The following is a 19,573-nucleotide window of genomic DNA, read 5'->3' on the forward strand; positions in this document are numbered from 1 at the left end:
GTCACAGCAGGCAATAGGGTGGGGAAAAAAATCACAATTCACAGTGTGGCAAATCATCACCCTCCAAACAGGGGCAACCATCAGAAACTGAGACTCGGTCAAGGGAGGAGAACGAGAATTTACACATCCGTTTTATTACGGTGATGGAAAGACAGGGAAGGGAAAGGAACGGGGAGGGGCAGAGAGAGAACTGAAAAGTGAGAGCGAAGAAGAGAAAAGACAATTCCAGTAAGTAAAGATAGAATGAGACAAGTTGGACAGCAAAGACAGGCACAGAAATGTGTGGAGGAAAAGAGGAGAGACAGAGAGGGTGGAGGGGGAGGTGGGGGGGGGGGGGGTAAGAGAGGCAGACATCATGGGAGGGGGGAGGGGGAAGGGGGGAGGGGTGGTGAGCGTTTGCTCCGCGGACATGGGAGGACCGAGGAGCCACAACAGGAGCACACATGATTAAATGGTGTTAGGGACCAGGAACACTTGTTTGCCAGGACGATCTTTGTGTGCCTTTGTTGTCTGGCGGCCGCCTTTATCTTTGTGTAATTCTCCGTCTGATGAAATGTGTTTAAAGAGATGAATTGGGATCGGAGGAGCCGTCCTGACGTGATTATGAGGGATTCATCTGCCGCCATCTGCCACCGTTATGAAATGGGTGGGGGGGTGGGGGGTGGGGTACCAGAGACAGAGAGAGAGAGACAGAGAGAGAGAGAAAGAGAGAGCAGAGTACAGACCTTCTGTTCAGCAGCCCTTCCCTCACACGGGCCCCTGGCTCACACTTCAACATTGGAGCCTCCTTCAGAGTGGAGTCTGGAGGTTAGCGTGGTGATCACTTGGAACATGACCAGTTGAGCACGTACCAACTGGAATTCATTTAGAAACCTGTGAAAAAGTAAGTAAAGACAGAGGCTATAGTATTTTGCTATTGAATTGTATCTGTCTGTATCTACATTTCTCTCTCTCTCTGAATGTATATATATACATACATGCATATATCTATACTGTACAGTTTATACACACACATATATACATGTTTATATGGGAAGTATGTGAAACTCTGATTATCTCAACAGATTAGTACTGTAAATACAAGATTTTCACACTGGAATCCAAGGTGTGATGAGTACGTCTCTGGGCATTTACCAGATATGAGATCAAAAGCCAGATTGTCCATAAGTCTTTGTCAGGAGTCACAACGCCCATGTCTGAAAACTCTACTCCAGGTGCCACCGCAACCCTCTTTGGTAGATGGGAAATCTAAACGGCACTTTCACACACCAGTTGGAGAAGCGACCACACCAGATGGGTCCTGTGCTCACCACCACGTCCACTAGCTGTTCCTCTGCGGAAGGAGGAGGCCTCAGCCAACAGCCAGTAGTTGTGTAACAGGCCCTCCATGTCACATGTTAAAATAACTAGCTTTCTTTCTCCTCGTTTTCATGTTTAAAAATGGAAGACTAAAAAAGGCAACAATCCAGGGAGGAGGGAACACATTCTGTTTTCCTGTCGTTTTCATTCGAGTATTGACACTGCTCCTGTCGTACATATTATGTGTGCGCTCAAAGTACATGAAAAGCATAAATCACATGGAGGTATCTTACATTTAGTCATTTACCAGACGCTCTTATCCAAAGGGACTTACAGTAAGTACAGGGACATTCCCCCCGAGGCAAGTAGGGTAAAGTGCCTTGCCCAAGTACACAACGTCATTTGGCTGGGTTGGGAATAGAACCCGATTCCCTAACTGCTCAGCCATCTGACCCCTTCTTCCTCAGGTTTCCTGTATTCTAACAAACTGCCGGTCGCACCTCACCCCCCAACCCCCCACCTCACCCCCCAACCCCCCACCTCACCCCCCAACCCCCCACCTGAATCTCCCTAACCCCCCCCCCCCATTACGACTCTGCCATCACTTCACATTACAGGTCAACGTTATGGTGCTTAATTATGTGCCGGCTGCTTGGGGCTCCTAATAACCTGTCATTGAGGGGAATTTGAATGTCACACCATATTGTTGAGCCCTAATGGTGGGCGGCAGATCCACTGATGAGCCGTTTTGGGACAATTACAGAAGATATTCAAATCACAGGTGGGGCATAGGGTGACCCACCCCACACATGCGAAGACATCTACACTTATGTGTGGCCCCACATCAACACACATGCAGACAGAGATACACAGACACACATTGGCCTGCACATGCCTTATTTACGGTACCACGAAATGCTGTCATACGCGCAAACTCTCTTAACCTTTCCTAAATGCACACACACACACACACACACACACACAAAGACACATCCATAAAATTCACACACACACACACATACACACTTGACATCTCTTGACCTCCCAATCCACTGTTCTTGACACTGATAAAACGAATAACTCCCTCCCGGCAGCTGAAATAGTTTAACTGTAGCCTGATCGCTTTTATTATCCTCCTAATCCAGATATCAGCCATTTCATCAGGGCAGCAAGATATGCATATCATGAATTATTTTGACACTGGGACCTTTTAATTTTCGCCGGCAATATTTCATCCCACCAATCAGTGCCTGGAGTCGTTGTCGCCGGGCGGACGTGGCAGTGTCAGAGGACTAGGCTCCCCCTGCGGCACCAAATCATCCAGGGGCTATAATGAGCTACAGACACAATTATGAGCAGTCTCTGTGTGCACGCATCTCATCAGGGTTTCAGTCACAGGAGGGGGGGGATTGCTTCAAATACACACACATACACACACACTTACACATAGTAGATGCACAATTACAAGCCCGCACACAGCAGGCAAGTCATAAACACACACACAGATATTATTCTGTACGTAGTACGAAGATCCACACATTTAGCAACCACTTAGCATGGCAATGACATGAACCTAAGCCATCTCTTCCTTCTGTGTCTCTGCCACCCATGGAGACTGAAAGCTCCATGGGCAGATTGGATCCCTTCAGATTCAGCCTGCGACCTTCCCTCATCCTGCATCTTGACCCCCGTCTGAAGAGAGACATTACATCTCGTTACACAACAACACGCGGCTCGCTCTTCGCTCCAGATAAAGAAAAATGTCTCAATTAAATTTCCACCGGGGCCCCCTCTGCCAAAGAGTTATCGCACCCCGGTAACGCTGATCGCTCCACTCTCACATCCTCAGAAGTTATTTGACATAAATTGCGGCAGTCACATCATTTCCTGCCAGCCTCTGAGTGGGATTTACGGCTGATCCCATTGACTAGGAGCTGTACCACCAATAAAATCCTCAAAGAGCCCGGTGCAGCCTGGGATATTCTCATATCAGCTCTACATCAGGCCCTCGTTCCTGCTTTCAGATCAAGCATGCAAATATGCAGGTGGGCTGGTGATATGGTCAACGCAGTCACACCAATAAGCAACTGGGCTGCTATCATCCAGGAACAAGGAGTGTGCGTGTGTGCAAGAATGACTCTGACTGTGTCTTATTATAGACTGTGTGAGAGGAGAGCTTATCAGAAATTTTGTTTTTTTGTGGAATCGACTTTGCTGAAAGTAAGACTGGAGGACGGCAGACATTATTGGGGAACTCGGCGTAATCTAGATCTCTCCAAAGGTTTCTCCAGATTAAGTATTACTTCAGCCTTGAGTCAGTTGGTGCATGTGATGCTGCTTCACCTACTTTCATTTGAGGGACTTTGAGGGATCATTTGTTGGTTTAACTTAGCACCTGTTTAGCCAAGGTCGTAGGTCGTCCTGTAGACATTCTATATGTATTACACAAGCTATCCAACAGTAAGGAGACTGTAGAGACTTGTGTATAAGGAGTTACAATGACAAACTAGATTCCCCCCCATGCATGTACCCTAGAAGGAAAGAATTCTGTGGAAACTATATTTGTACAACTCCCTTGTATATAAGTGACCCTGTAAACCTATCCATGTTAATCATTCGACCACCTACGATTAGGCTTTGATGGACTAATGATCCAGGCCTGTCCTGATAAAACCTCTGTAATCAATTCTTTAAATAAGCACTTCAGTTCTTCCTCGGCTACCGACAATTATTTCCTGTAAGAAATCATGATAACAGACCACAATAAGGAACATTCATACTGTCAGAATTTTATCGGATCAGGTTATAAAAACTGGTCACTGATTATAGTCCTCTACTGATCAAATGGAACACGGCAAAAGCGTTGCAAAGATTTTTACTAAGCTAACTGGCTCCCTCTAGTGTCGAGCTCTTGAAGGACTTAGATCTAGTCTCACGAGTCTTAAGTTTCACACGACTAAAACAATTACACACATCGTTCACTCTGATCTGCATAAAACCCACAGATTCATTCAGTCTGATTGTACTCTCTCTCTCTCTCTCTCTCTCTCTCTCTCTCTCTCTCTCACGCACACTGCATCCAGGTGGCTCCTGAGAACAGAGCTGCAGGCTTCGTCCATGCCTGTCGGGGCCCCTGCGCCATGCTAGACCTCCTCAGAGAAGCCGAGTGATGTGGACCAACATGCCCCCCCCTGGGGTGCAACAGCTGGGTCTAGCTGCCTCAGCCTGGCTGTCTGGATGTCTGGTTGACCGGCTGGCTGTCTGGCTGCCTGCCTGCTACCCCACAAGGGCTGAGGGAGGTGGTGTTGAGCAGGATACTGTTGCCCTCTGGCACATCCACTTGCAAGGAAAACAGATTTCTTCATCTGTCTCTCTCTTTTTCTCTCTCCCCTCCCTCTCCATTCCAAGTGTGGCAGCTGCCCTCAGCGTTTTGAGCTCTGTAACAGGGTGAGCAGGTTCACAGCTGTTCTGTACTAGGGCGGCCCTGACAGCTGCCTAGGTCTTAGGTGGTGGATGTGGCAACTTAGGTAAGAAACAAGGTGGGATACAAATTAAAGACACTTGAAACGAAATAAACAAGTCTGCTTTCTTAGTCCTCATTCAATAACAATGACCCACACAAATATATTGAATTTGAAGTTCTTTAATTGCCATTAGAGTACATTGGAATGAACCGTTTCTTGACCTGTATTGTATAATACATTAGAGCAGATACACAATCTACACAAGAAGCTTCGGTTCTGAGGATGCTACATGGGTCTCTGTCAATCATCCTGATACCAAAACTAATTTAGTAAAATTAAAAGCTCTAACTTGCACACAAGAAAGAGGATTTACAGGTTCCTAAAAAAAAAACCTAACATGTTCAAGTGTTTATGATATACAGTATAACGTATATCAAATACCCAAATATGTTTCATATGGCAGAAAACTCCAATAAAGACTTTGATTCGGTGCACATTTGACAAAAATAATGGAAGACTGATAACGAAGGGTTAGATATTAATACTGATGATCTCAATTTAATCCTATGACTTGTTTAGGATCGTTATAAAGTGAGGGATGGAGGGCCAGGTCGGAGCCTTGTTCAATGTGGCAGCCATGCTATTTTTTCCTGCCCCCAAAACTGGTTGAGATTTTACCTCCAGTGATTGTGACATCACAGGACCATGACAACAACAGCGAATTGTCGAGTTAGCATTTTACTCAATGCAAATAATAATAAGCTATGGTTCAGTATGGGTCAAGAGGACCGTAAGCATGAAATTAATATCTAACACAAGATGACCATCCGTCATCCTTAAACAGACGTTGTAATCAGCTGGATTGTGGATCAGGAACCTCCATTGTCTGGGTATCATTACAAATCAAAGTAAAATGGCGTGACCACTTCCAATGTATCTGAACAAAAAAAGGTTTTCTCTTCAAATAAGAACTGTGGTACCGGGGCATCAGGCACCCTATACAAACATGTCCATATCCACAGGCCTGAACACACTGTGACTAACTCTGTTGACAGCTGCGGGGATATGTTGGTGTACACGTGTGTGCGTGTGTCTAAATGGATTGAAGGACACTACCGAATGATGGGGAGGACTCAAATAAGAGACAACGGTGTTTAGCGCGTCAAACTACCATGCAGTGACAAAGGATTTAAGGAAAATGAATCACTACATTTACATAAAGAAAAACAAAAAATCATCATAGGGTTTCCCCAAGTCCAGAAGAAAATACATGAATCAATAATTTCCCTTTTCTTGATGTATTAACAGTCTGTGATGGCCTGGCCTGCATCTATGCTGGTGTCTGAATTACCGTTATTTGACAGACCTGTATCGGGTCTCAGAGAGACCAGAGCTGAAGAACAGACCTGTATCCGGTCTCAGAGAGACCAGAGCTGAAGAAGAGACCTGTGTCTGGTCTCAGAGAGAGCAGAGCTGGAGAGACCCTCTGCTGTCTGGAGAGCCGAGCCCCCACCTCAATGAAGCATGAACAGAAGGCTTCGAATCAGAGAACTTTAAATGAAGTTCAAGTGAATTACTAAATAAATAACAAATTGGGGTGAAGCATCAAAAAAGGCACACACACACACACACCAAAACGACAAGGACGTTGACAAGATGAAGAGAACAAGGCAGCCAGCTAGATCGGCACACAGGAGGGTTCAGTGTGCTTTCAAAAGTGAGGGACAGGAAATTAGGGATGATCAAATAATTGGCAAGAAGAGAAAAGTTTATCAAAAGAAGAATGAAAATTTGAAGTAAAAGACCAAAACAGCACCCACACATGCAAAAAAATCCCAATTCCTCCTGAAAGAGTGATCCAGGAATGACATAGGAACCCAGGTCAGACTCAGGCAGTCCAGCACCATGCACCCCCACGCCTTCATTTGGTTTAGAAGAGAACAAATGGACCCACTGCGTGGACAAAAAAAATAATACAAGCTACTTATTGTTTACATGAATCTGTAGTCCTCTTGTCTATGGCTTGTGAGGTGCATAATGTGCAGCGATAGAGTGTATAAGTAGTGCAGCCTGTGAGAGGGTTTCTAGCTCGTTTCATCCTACGGATATATAATATATACAAGTTATGGTTATTGCAGGTTGCGCTTGGCAGTCCAGCACTTGCAGAGCACACAGGACCAGGCCCTGTGTGGCTGGTAGCAGAGGGGAGTCTACAGTAGAGCAGGGACCGGTTGACAAGGGGTTTGGGACTCGGGTGGTGTTGGCGGTTGGCCGGGCTATGGCATCTGACAGGAACGGGAGGGTGAAGCCGAGAGCGCTGGCACAGGAAGTGGTCACCAGTAGAAGGAGCGTGTCAGGAAGTTAGCGGCGGTGCTGAGCCAGCCGGCGCCGTCGGTGATGGAGCCTACGCGTGTCACCGCCTTGTCCGGTTCCTGGGACGGGCTCTCCTCCTCGGGCAGGTAGTCTGGGATGTTGGTGTTCTCCTCCACGACCACCTCGGAGCCCTCTTGGAACGGCAGGATCAGCTGGATGGACAGAAGAGAGAGAAAGAGAGAGGGGGGGGGAGGGGGTGAATAAAGTACAAACAGCGGGAGGATTCGAGAACAACTAGAGAATGGACCCTTTTAGCACCCACTGAAACACGATTAAGACGACTGTGCCCTCTGCTGGACACAGAGCGTGTATGCTCAGAGCTTATTAACAAACTCAATAATTAATTTGGGTGGAACTGCCACAGAATAGCAATATAGAATCTAAAATGATATCAGGTTTTACTAGTTCTAGTTGAGGATGGGGGGGGGGCTGTAGCTAGTGGCCCACTGCTGTAAAGGGCATGCTGGGATTGGTTATGTGAGAGGGGAAGCAGAGGAGTGTAACTGCCCCCCCCTGCCTGAGGGCAGAGAGATGACCAGCTAATCACGTCACTAGAGATAACTCAACACACACCACAGGGTCAGGGCTGCAACCTCCCTGGTCTGCACACACACACACCAAACAGAAAGGCATCTTCTCAAACACTGAAAATGCCCCCAAAGTAGGGATGCTTTTAATTAATCGTTAACTGACAACTGACGTTACTGGTTACTAATAGGTTAAACACTGTTGTCAATTTAGCGACAATGTCGCTACTTTTTAACTTTTCACCTTCCCTAATGACACCAAAAGTAATTAGCGACTAGCGACAAATCTAGCGACTTTCTGCTACTTTGGCTATATCCTTTTCGTTGAGCAGCAGCAAAATAACTGTAAACTTTGGTGTTATTAGCTAGCTGCCACACAAGGGTTGAGCGATATATATTTAAAAAAATATCTTGATATTGTCCCAAAATAAAATGATATTCGATACATATCTCAATATGTTTGCATTTGCATTTCAATAATAAAAAAACAATTTTCTTTTGCCTCCATTAGAAAACAACAAAAACAATTTAGACAGAACAGCTATTGTTACAAAGTACAAAATGTGTAGTGCAAATTTAAGCAGTTGACATAACATGGTTCTTGCAACTTGACAAAATGGACCTCTCACAAGGAACAATTAATCCAGAAGTTGAAGCTGCGCAACAGCACAGATGTACATAGCACAATCTCTACTCCTGTTTATCTTTTTGTCTTTCCTCCACTCCACTGACCTCTCCTCCGTCCTCTCCCTTCACCACCTGCTGAGCTTTCATCACCTTGGTGGAGTTGATGGCTGTACCCAGGGCCTGGAGGGGAGGGGGGGGGGGGGAGGAGGCAGATGTTTAGCATGCTGTTTATGAACATAGTAACTGTCCTGAGCAACTGTTGATGGTTTGTTCCAAGGGCAGGGAGAACATCCTCAGATCTGTTGGCAATAAGGATGAAGCATTGACGTGTAGCGCTAACTAGCTATAAGATGGAGGCTGTGAGATGGAGGATGTGAGGGATATAACATGGGGGCTGTAAGATGGAGGCTGTAAGATGTAGGCTGTGAGGGATACAAGATGGAGGCTGTGAGGGGTTTAACTGACTTCGGCCTTGAGGTCTGACCGGATCCTGACCACACATCTCTTCACTGCCATTTGGAAGGTGAAGCTGATGACCCCTCTGATCTTCAGCAGGGCCTCCTCACAAAGACTCCTCCGAGTCTGAGGGAGGGAGGGAGGGAGGGAGGGAGGGAGGGAGGGAGGGAGGGAGGGAGGGAGGGAGGGAGGGAGGGAGGGAGGGAGGGAGGGAGGGAGGGAGGGAGGGAGGGAGGGAGGGAGGGAGGGAGGGAGGGATACAAAAAGAAAGACATGAAATTAATGTGACAGCAGGACCAAATCTTTAATCTGGATCTATAATCACATTCCAGTCTTTATCACTGCAACCTGGGTCCCTCTCAAACATAAGATAGACGCGTTTATGAAGCCAGAGATTTCACAGCTACAGAGCTATCTAGAGTCTTCTCCTGTGTCTGACTGCTGTAATATTGGTGTGTCTGCAGCAATGTCATAAAGGCCGTTTGTGTGCTGTAATGTGATCTGTCCAGGTGCTGCTCCCCCACAGTGCAGGTTCAGGTCTCATCTCAACATCACGCTGTTCGACGGCTGACATTTACAACACCGCCCCCCCCCCCCTCTTCCCTACACCTGACAGCCTGCGTTACATCGTCTGGTCACCATGGAGGTGGTGAGCGGATCTTTCTGTGGTGTGTCCGATGTGCTTACAGAGTCGTCCAGGCCGTCGATGTGCAAGACCACGGTCTTGGCCCGCTTGTTGGTGGCGCCCAGGAAGAAATGGGCCTTGCGTCTGCAGGAGGTGGCAGCCGCCTCGGCCTGCTCCGCCTCCTCGTTCCCCGCAGCCTGGAGGATCTCATAGATCTCAGACGCCAGCAGCTTGGTCTCCCCAGGAGACGTGCTCCTGGAGGGGGGGGGAGAGGTGAAGAGAGGGGAGGGCAGAGGTGAAGAGAGGGGAGGATAGAGGTGAAGAGAGGGAGGGGGTGAAGAGAGGAGGAGTGGACAGGAGAGGTGTTGATGACAAAGACATGCATTATAAACAAGGCTGAAGACTACTGACACCTGTCACATGCATGTTTCAATGGGTGGATCGGGCTGCAATCCCTAAACAAAATATAAAAAGCATAAATAAATACATAACAAGAGAAGGTTGACTGAATAGAAAGACACTGTCGTCCTGCCTGTCGTCCACGGCTGTGTGAGAACGGACTACATGAGATTTCTAAAGGTCGTCGTCTGTCCACCAGTGGTAGGAGAACTGTCCAACTGCATAGGAGGGTACGCCTGCTGAGGGGGGCCACACAGAGCCAGGGTGACAGCCATGTTGCCCACTAACCTTTTCACTGCAAAAATAGACACCCTCTCTGACGACAGCCATACATTCACCAAGGTCCCCGGACCCCCCTTCGGTCTCTGAACAAGGTCTAAAAGGCTGCACTATCTACGGACACATTCTCAGCATTCCATTGCATCTCAACCGGCGGATGATTGAGGTTCCAGGATTCCACAGGAGAAGTTGTCCAGGTCACACAGTGGTGTTGGAGGACGGCAGTTAGCCGTCCCCCAGCCAGCCAAACGCGGCCAGCAGGAGCCTCATACTATAGGGATCCTGGGCTGCCCCAGCCCCTGGGCTATAATGCTGCACATGTCAACAAGCCGTCAGTCAGAAGACTGTAACAGGGCAGGACATGTGCTGTCTGCCATGGTTGAGCTGAGTGACTCTCATATCTACGGGCACAATCCGGAACAGCCTTCCTGCCCTTGGCCTATGGAATGGAATACTATGGTTATGCTGTAGACATTCTGTGTGTGTGTGTGTGTGTGTGTGTGTTACTGTGAGTGTGAGTGTGAGAGAGAAAGAGAAAGAGAAAGAGAGAGAGAGAGAGAATGGACAAAGCTTCTACTTATAAAACAGTTACTGAATGCATACTCATCAACCTCAATCAAATCTTTAGAAATACTTGAATACTTGGACCAGAACCAAAGGCTGGCGAGGCAGTATGATAGCTATGCAGAGACTGATCCAGACCTTTCCTTTCAGCCACATGTTTAAAACCAAGAATGACCTCTGTCCAAAGTCACCGGCACAGGAGCGGGGGCCGGGGCAGCTACTTGGCCTGTAGGCCCTTTCTTGACCAGACCACACTAAACAGAGTGACTGGCTAACTCCTAACTCGTAGCTGTGCCGGAAGAAAGGGGTAGGGGGATTGGCACAGATCCCTGACAACTGTTGGCACCTTTGTATCTTGGTGCCAGTGATAAATAGCAGTCACTTTGCTGGTGTGCCACACACTCTCTAGTAGCACTAGCTGATACTGTAGAACACCTATAGCAGACCAGAAAACACACATTAACCATGGCCTGGGTGCCCACAATGTGTTGGGCTTAATGGGTAAGCAAAGCATTCCTGGCCATTCTAAGACTACAAGTGAAAACGTGGCATAAATAACTATCAAAAAGACTGCTGAGCTCTGTTGAGATTTCTTCTGGCATGTCCATTAAAAACAAACTGCCAACCCAAGCATAATACAATAACACTTAGGTAGATATATTCAAATATGCAAAATAAGAATTAAAACTCAGTAAACAATTAATTTGCTGTTTGCGCATGTTTCAGATGCTAATAGAACCTGCCATTTCATTAAAATCTTCAACATGCAGAAGCAGCAATTTCATTGTTCGGCTTCTGCTTTTAATTCAACATGAATCACGTTCAGCCAGACATGGCAACCACAGACAACTTACTGTCGAGAAAATGTGCAAACAGATATACATTGGCTCCTCAAAACAAAAGAAATCCTAGGATCAGGTTTTCTGTGAAAAGTGCACAGCGAGCGTGTGTGTGTGTGTGTGTGTGTGTGTGTGTGTGTGTGTGTGTACTCCAGTGGCGGTGACCGGAACTTACTTCTGCATGACATTCTGCAGACTCAGCATCATTCCCAGCTCCCCCTTCATCTTCTCCCTGTTCGCTCGACATTCCGCCAGGTAGCGCACCGCCTGGACAGACAAGGGCAGCCATTACGGCAAACAGCCAGGCAAATCGCCTCAGGCACAGCAAGAGCCAGCATGGTGTGTGCAAGTGCTCTTACGTTACATAACCAATACAAATACACAAGGCCCAGTGTGTGCTCTTCACAGGTCGCCACTAAAGAACTGTTATATAAGACACTCAGATGTTTTCATTCTTGGTTAAGTTCTATGGGGGAGCCCTGATAAGTGACTGCATATAAGGCTAGGGAAGCTGTAAGCAACTGTAATAAAGGCCAGTGTCACCACCCAGACCAGACAGCAGATGTCCCCAGTCCTTCACTGCCGACACTGGCCACAACGTTGCTGGGTAAATACGGCTGTGTTTCTGCCTGGGCCTGGGACACAGTGGGAGGGTCTGCCCTTCGCACAGTCACTGTAACCTGTTCTGACATCACTGAATAGCAGGAGGGGCACATGACAGGAACATAAACCCAGCAACTCTCAAGAGGTCAACTACATTAGCTGAGTCCTCCGAGACTATAGGCTAGACATTCAATGTATTGTAGGAAATAATGACAGTGCAGATTAACGTGACAATCGTCCTTGACAGACTTTCAAAAGGTTTGATAACAATTACTGCTGTGTAACAATGAAACATCTGTACAACAAACCCTCTCCTGTCAATACAAATGTAAAAGGAGTGTGTGCTTACCAACAGTGCAGAGTAGACAACCTGAGGGTTTGGGTGGTCCAGGAAGAGGATAAGACCGGGTAGACAGCCATTGTCCTGTACTATGGCTCTTCTGTTGAGGGGGTCAGCTGCAAGATCTCGCAGCTGGTTAACCACAGTCAGCGCATCCAGCTCCCCACTCATGGTGTCTCCACTCCTTGTGCCATGCACATCCAACAGCCCTTGTTACCCTACTGAGGACAGAAAGATACAATGCATCTCCGTTAACATTTATACATTACATGTAGTCATTTAGCAGACGCTCTTATCCAGAGCGACTTACAGTAAGTACAGGGACATTCTCCCCCGAGGTGAAGTGCCTTGCCCAAGGACACGTCATTTTGCACGGCCGGGAATCGAACCAACAACATTCTGATTACTAGCTTGACTCCCTAACCGCTCAGCCATCTGACCCCACAGTTAATGATTAATTATTACAATAGATTGGTGTAATCTAGTCAATCTTTATCCAACTGACTGTTTGTAAAAAATAAATGAAATAATTAATTAATAGTGACATGACAAAGCTCAAGGCTGATATATTCTCTACTGTGACCTACATTTTCTGAAAGTGTACACGTTTCCTTAAAGTCCATAGTCAACTATCTCAATCAAGTACACATAGATAGACAGCTAAAAACAAAGTATTTATGTTGGCTGGCTGTGTTCTGATGCATTTCCAAAGCAAAAAATACTACGTTTTTCTAGAAAGTGCATAACGCCAGTTTTAATGCTAGCTAGAAAAGGGCAGCTATAGTGGTTAGTAGGTCACTTTAAATGATTAAAGATTAGCAATGCTTTGTCATTGACAGCAGATCATGATCAGCCACAACGAGTTTGTTCGCTACTGTAGCTAACATTGTCTCACTACTATCTAGCTAGCTGAGAACACGAGTCAGCTGGCGTGGAAAGCCATCTGTGCCGACAAAATGATGAAGGTTGGGGGCATTGTTGTCAATGCTCAAAAGCTAAAGCTAGCTCGACAGCAAGCTAGCCTAGCCAACCTCTGAAAACACGCTCAAGTCTACGAATTCTAGCAGCAACCCGGCTAGTTAGCAATAGCATACCTTTTCAGCAAGTAGTCTTCTTTCTACTCTATCATAAAATTTCTTTGAAACCTGCTCACACTAAAATAATGAAGGCTATATTATAAGAGCCACAAATGAGTTTCAGTGACACTATGACAAACCCTAGATACAATGTATGGAAGACTTCATCAAACGTTGGCAGATTAATCGTCCCCTGCTAGCTAACTAGCTACCTAGCTAACTGGTCAGTGTTTGGGTCGGCGTTTAGCACCTCTTCCGATAGTGATATATGATTGGACGTTGCATGTTGATTGACAACAAGTATATCCATTTAGAATGAATGATACTGTGGGGTAGGACTTTACATTAACTCGAGTTTAAATGAACAACAATAAAATCAATATAATTTCATTGATACAATCATCACCTAAAATAGTAGTCTAGCTACTTCAATGTCAAAAACTATGATTTATCCTCCACCTGGTTTAATAAATAAAACGTAGTTTGATTGGTTACTGGGTTGAATATCTCAATTTCCTATTGGTTAAGAAATGTTCCACTTGGGTGGAGGTTCTTTCGGTTCTTTCACTAAAAAGAAAAGAGTCGTTTACGTTTTTTTCTGAACACTTTTGATTCATCAATCCATAGGATCCCATCAAATAACTCCGCATATTCGGTTCACTGTAAAGATTTGAATTGTATAGCTGTTTCAACGCAGTTCTCAACCAGCAGCACCGGGTGAATTGGAAAATATAAAGTATCCTAGGTTGTCGACTAAAATTTAATTTGGTAAGTGTTTTTTCCATAACCGATAGATTCAGCTGTTTTTCTTAGTAAAATAACAGCGAGGTGACTTGACTCTAAACGTTACTATAACTTTCCTTAGTTTACCAAAGTTAGCTAGCTAACTAGTTTGCTAGCTCAGTACTAGGAGCAATAGTTGTCAACGGGATACCGTATGCCTGGGAATTCCTGCCCCACCAACGTTGTTATGTTAGCTACAGGACTTGTTGGACGTTGGCTAAGCTAGCTTGTTAGCTAGCTACCACCAGTCATGCTTATCCAATCAAACTTACACTTTCCCAGTATTCACCTGCTTGACTTGAATGTATTAGCTCTAAAAACACGGACGAAAGATTGGAGCTTACTATACACATAATGTTATGATAATTCATATTTGTAGTATGCTGGGAGTACAGTATGTTGGCTGGGTAGCTCACGCTATAAATTGTCTGTGACAGTATGGGCCGTCAGAATAAGTTTTACCCCAAATTTTCCCCCAGGAACCCATCACCAACTTGCTTTTGATTTGTTTCTTCAGACCTCTGCTACTTAAGACACGATGCTGTTATCTGGAGTTTTGTTCCACTACCTCGGTAGTACAGTTCGTTAACATGACTAAAGAGTATGCAACCATAGAAATGGACCTGGTATGTGCCTTATTCATTTATATACCATATATCTAGTTGGATCATTTACAATTAAAGCTATGTTGTTGGAGTATGTATAGTTATAAAATGTAATGTCACCAAATTAATCTTTGTTTCTACAGGCTTTTGGTTCTGCCAAGCCGTATGGATCCACAAGAAGTATTGTCAGAAGAATCGCCTCCAGTCTTCCTTTTAAACCCTGCCCCAGGGTCCATTTTCAGGTAGGGCAATGTTTTAAAGAGACTCAAAGGATTTAAAGTGTTAGATTGTTAATTACTGTATATCCTGAATCTTAAGTAAGTGTGGTGTATGTATGGTCAGTGTTCCCAAGGTCGTGGGGAAAGTCTGGGATAAAACTGTATCTGTGTTTTTTTTTATGGTCGGCTTGTCCTGAAAAAGTAATCGTCATGAGCCAAACATTGCAAAATAGTTTTAAGATGGGCCCAACCACATGAGCACAGAGCAACACCTGTTTGAAGACCAGCATGGATTTGATCACTTTTAGAAAGCACACACAGAAAATGTATACAAATGTGCATTTGTGGTCACAGATGAGCCGACTTGATATTCTGTTTGCTCTTTTGTGATGTCAATGGCGAAGCCACCTTCATCAACATGGTTTACCTGTTTGAGCTGTGGCCTAAACAAATCTTAGAATATCACATGACTAGTGATGTGTGCTTGAGTTCTTCAAATGGCCGACAGTCAAAATAAATAGCCTGCTTCAATTGAAGACACATAAGTTACATGCTCTTATATATTTATTAAAACTAGTTGTTATACCAATTAAGCTAATTGTTGTGTGTAGTTATTAATAAGTAAACACCATAATTCTGGATGGTTTAAAGTTCATGAAGGTAGTTTGGTTATGTATTGTAACTTTGCCCTGCTGTCAGAATTCTGCCTCTCATATACTGTCTCTGTCACCTATGTTTTCTCTTTTTCTCTTCTCTTGTCTCCAGCTGCCCACCCTAGCTTAGAGGAATGCAGTAGGTCTGCTTTAGGTCAGTTTACCTGAAACCTGCAATAATAACCTCATGCTGACAGGCTGACAGTCTAATCAGTCTCGTCTCACACCTTTTCTTTTGGAAAATGCAATCTGCATGTTTATCTCCCGTTCTCTTTTCTCCTTTGTTTCCTGTGATAACTACACACAAAAAAAAAAGTTGAAGACTCAAAATGAAAGTTAATTCAAAAAACGAAAGCTCAAATGTCAATGTCATATCCAACGATGACCTGTGTGTTATAGTATGTGTTGCCATCTGATGTGTCTAATCTAATGATGAACTCTGCCCTGCCTCTCCCCAGCTGCAACCTTACACTGAGGAAGCTGGCTTGTTGAGCAGCTCCCAGACGCAGAGTGGGCTGCTGGCGTCTCTGGCTGATGTGGGCTGGATCGACGGGGAAGACAAACAAGATGGCGGCCTCAACGGAATGCCCAGGTGAGTAGGGGAGCCTAGTTTATACTGTGAAATGTTTAGCCACCTGATAACAACCTCATAAATGGACAAACTAGTTAGTTCCCAATTAGGGGTGCCTGTTCTATTTTTTTTTTTTTTACGATTACTGACACTCGTTAATGACCATTTAAAAATTTAGAGTGGGCAAGTGTCGGCTCCAATTTTTTGGTTTTGAAGTTTTGTGATCAGAACAGCATTTCTTTTCTTGCTCAAATGTTTTCTGGCTACCATTTTTGGGCCTCGATTTTTTGGGGCTTGAATAATTTGTCTGGAATGTTTTCGTCACAAATGTTTTCGGGGGTCAAATTTTCTGGGTTTGAATTTTTGGGAATCTGCATGTAACAATTTTTTTTCATCTAAAATTTGTTATCTCTAATTGATTTGAGAAAGCGGTTGTTTACTAGCTGCTCGTGGCATTCATTGTCATATTCCTCAGGAACATTAGGCTTGTTTTTTGTTTTTTTTTGTCCTGTTCTAACAGGTCAGGGGCTCCTTCTGGACTTATGTTCCGCTCCCAGCAGTCTCAGCCCAGCAGACGTCCTCTGACTAGGCAGAGGTCATTACCCAGCCTGAACCAGGGCGACCTGAACCCCCAGGGCCAGACGACCGTCAACAATGAGGCCATCCAGAAGATCAGTGCTCTGGAGACTGAGCTGGCTAAACTTAGGGCCCAGATAGCACAGATCGTTCTGGCCCAGGAACAGAACGCTCAGCCAGCCGGTACGAGATAGAACAGTCACACAAACACACAGAGGGAGTAGGAAAACCTCATCATTTCAAGAAGATGACTCTTACTTTTTCCACTGTAATGACCTGTACCCGCCTGGAGGTGGCAGCATTTTTACATTCATCTCATAGATGTTTCCCTTTCTCCCCTCTTGCTCAGCTCCTTCCGCAGGAGTACCTCCGCCTCCCCCTCCCTGTGCTCCTCCTCCTCCTCCCCCCCCACCCCCTCCCCCCGTTGGTCTCCAGAGGAGCTTCTCAGCTATTGACCTCATCAAAGAGCGCCGGGGGAAGAGGTCTGATAGTCTGCTCACGGTTGTGGATGAGGGGCCTAGGCAGGCTGAGGTCCCAAGCATGCTGGATGTTCTGAAAGACATCGGCAAAGTCAAACTGCGTTCAGTCAAGAGGTGAGGACCGCCGCCGCCATCGACGTCTGTCCGTACGCACGTGATGGTCAGCCTGAGGAAGGCTTGACAGTTGTGGTATTTTCATGGTTGAGGAGACTCCACAACCAAATTGTCGTCTACGTCTTGTCGTTGCAGTCGGCCCGACGAGGGCAAGGCCAAGGTCTGTGACCCCACAGACGCCGCCTCGCTCATCGCCGAGGCCCTGAAACGCAAGTTTGCCCACCGCCATCGCCACGACAGCCAGGAGGAAGACCAGGAATTCAACCTCCCTGCCCCAGAGGTCAAACCTCGCCCAGAGGCACCACTGGTGAGACGGCCGCTGTGGCTCCCTGACTGCCTGTTCTCTCAAATGTCCCATCGCTGAAAGACAGATGCTGTGTGTGTGTGTGGTCTGTGTGGTATAGTGACACAGTTCTGTCTTTGTCTTGTCTGTGTAGTTTGGTCAGCACATGCTGAAGTCCACAGGGAAGAGACGGGTCCTCTAAGGAGCTGTCGAAGACGAGCAAGGAGAGGTCCAGACGAGCGGGGACGTTCAAGGGCTTCATCTCAGCCTGTTCCTCAGCTGTCACTTCATAGGAACACGTTCATCTCTGCCACAGCAGTCAGCCTGCCCTCCTCTCCTGTTCCAACTCAGTGCTGCATCTCAAGACAGCCTCGTCGTTTTTGCACTTTGATAACTTACAGTATCACTGCCCAGTTGGACCAAAATGTTTTTATTTGTACTCAGTTGCTTGGTGGGAAATTTCCTGAAATTGAGGAAAAATTCCTGTTCCAATAGGCCCTCTGTTCAAATTCTTCGATGAACATTTTCTGTGTGAGGTGCATAAGCCATACTGTGTGCATTATGAGTATGTTGTGGACACACACTATTCACTTTAGTTCACTACAGAATCCTAATAGCCTTCCCGGTCTATCTGTTATTATTTTGTATATGTGGGATTAGTGCACATTATTTTCTTTATTGTCCCTTTTTGTAAGGAAATTGTGTTTTTCCTCAGAGCTCTCAACTTTGATCTAACACAGAGGAAAGGAATCATTGTCTGACTTCTGGTCTCTTGTGGAGTAAAATGTGTATTTTTTTCTTTGTAGTGTAATTTATAATTTGGGATACTTATTTATGTTTTGGTTTTAGCAAATCATTTATTTTTTAACTGAACGCAGAAAATAATGTGATTGCTCTAACCCATTGCTGTATGCATTAAGAGAATAGATGGCAAAATGTATTTGTAGTGGATTTTAGCCTATTTCTATTTTAGCTGTGAGATTTGTATTGAGAGAACATAACGAGACCAGTTTCTAAGCAGAAACCTGACAGTCTCAATACCTCAGGCCTGATCGCTGCCTGATCACCACCTATTCACCGCCTGATCGCAGGAAACGACATTGACCTTGACGTTAATCTGTAGCAGGTATACGCTGCTTCTTGTCTACCCTTGCCAGTGGGAGGAGTTGTGTTTTCGTTCAACAGTAGAAGCTTTCACCTGTCGTTTGGGGCCTAACTCTGTCTCACAGTTCAGAGACAAAAACATTCCATGAGAGATGTCACTAAGTGACGACTTGGATGTATTTTTATCATTCTGTTGTAATGAGACGGTACCTTGGTGTAAAGGGAAAGCTGGTTCAAACAACTCTAACTGTAGTTCCAATATCAGAGTTATGGCAGTAATACTTGATGTTTTGAAAACAAAACCGATATCCTTGACTAAAAACAAATAGCAACCGTTGAGAACAACCTCAGTGTTTTGTATCAGTATGACACTAATCATAAGGATTCCAGCTTGACAGAAGAGGTCAGTGTTTTGTATATCATGGTTAGTTTCCATTGTCCTGTCAATAGTGTTCCAAGTGTGCCTTCAAACTACACTGTGACACATTGTTTCTTCTCTTAAGTTCTGTACCTGGACAGGAATAAAATTCATTAATAAAATAAAAACAAAAACAAAACTGTACACTGTTCTTAGTCACTCCAAGATTAGGGGGGGATATAGACTACTAGATTGACACCTGGCATAGAAACTAGCAAATGATTACATTTGTGGGGTTATTACTAATCACAGAAGAACATTTTTGTTTAGATTGAGATATAATATAGGGTTGTGACTC

The 19,573-nt window shown here is 45.3% G+C and overlaps 2 protein-coding genes across 3 annotated transcripts; one reads left to right on the forward strand and one right to left on the reverse strand.

Annotated features, from left to right (window-relative positions):
* Positions 1-4,926: 4,926 nt before the first annotated feature.
* On the reverse strand, positions 4,927-13,686 carry armc1 (armadillo repeat containing 1). Its single transcript, XM_084703199.1, has 7 exons — positions 13,490-13,686; positions 12,405-12,616; positions 11,628-11,719; positions 9,434-9,626; positions 8,756-8,872; positions 8,396-8,470; positions 4,927-7,288 (listed from the first exon to the last, which is right to left on the reverse strand). The coding sequence occupies exons 2-7, from the start codon at positions 12,564-12,566 to the stop codon at positions 7,097-7,099; spliced, it is 831 nt and encodes a 276-aa protein (XP_084559325.1). The 5' UTR covers positions 12,567-12,616; positions 13,490-13,686; the 3' UTR covers positions 4,927-7,096.
* A 399-nt stretch (positions 13,687-14,085) lies between these two features.
* On the forward strand, positions 14,086-19,414 carry mtfr1 (mitochondrial fission regulator 1). Of its 2 annotated transcripts, none has more exons than XM_084703197.1 (8): positions 14,086-14,239; positions 14,772-14,880; positions 15,003-15,101; positions 16,189-16,322; positions 16,822-17,060; positions 17,227-17,470; positions 17,606-17,777; positions 17,908-19,414. In XM_084703197.1, the coding sequence occupies exons 2-8, from the start codon at positions 14,845-14,847 to the stop codon at positions 17,953-17,955; spliced, it is 972 nt and encodes a 323-aa protein (XP_084559323.1). In that variant the 5' UTR covers positions 14,086-14,239; positions 14,772-14,844; the 3' UTR covers positions 17,956-19,414. The 2 variants fall into 2 exon arrangements, with proteins under 2 accessions (XP_084559323.1, XP_084559324.1); XM_084703198.1 differs by having other exon boundaries at positions 14,099-14,239; positions 14,734-14,880.
* The last annotated feature ends 159 nt before the right edge of the window (positions 19,415-19,573 follow it).

The sequence above is a fragment of the Hypomesus nipponensis genome, chromosome 8 (genome assembly GCF_054491055.1).
Source record: "Hypomesus nipponensis isolate SF chromosome 8, ASM5449105v1, whole genome shotgun sequence".
Classification (NCBI taxonomy): Eukaryota; Metazoa; Chordata; class Actinopteri; order Osmeriformes; family Osmeridae; genus Hypomesus; species Hypomesus nipponensis.

What these genes read in the sequence shown, in the direction of transcription:
- armc1 (XM_084703199.1), bottom strand. Translation starts at nt 12,566, where the DNA reads ATGAGTGGGGAGCTGGATGCGCTGACTGTGGTTAACCAGCTGCGAGAT. An exon ending in TTGTCTACTCTGCACTGTTG is followed by an intron (nt 11,720 to 12,404) that starts GTAAGCACACAC and finishes TTGTCTGTCCAG; the next exon opens with GCGGTGCGCTACCTGGCGGA. An exon ending in AGGGAGAGGACGGAGGAGAG is followed by an intron (nt 7,289 to 8,395) that starts GTCAGTGGAGTG and finishes CTGTCCATCCAG; the next exon opens with CTGATCCTGCCGTTCCAAGA.
- mtfr1 (XM_084703197.1), top strand. Translation starts at nt 14,845, where the DNA reads ATGACTAAAGAGTATGCAACCATAGAAATGGACCTG. An exon ending in ACAGAACGCTCAGCCAGCCG is followed by an intron (nt 17,061 to 17,226) that starts GTACGAGATAGA and finishes CCTCTTGCTCAG; the next exon opens with CTCCTTCCGCAGGAGTACCT. An exon ending in AAACTGCGTTCAGTCAAGAG is followed by an intron (nt 17,471 to 17,605) that starts GTGAGGACCGCC and finishes TTGTCGTTGCAG; the next exon opens with TCGGCCCGACGAGGGCAAGG.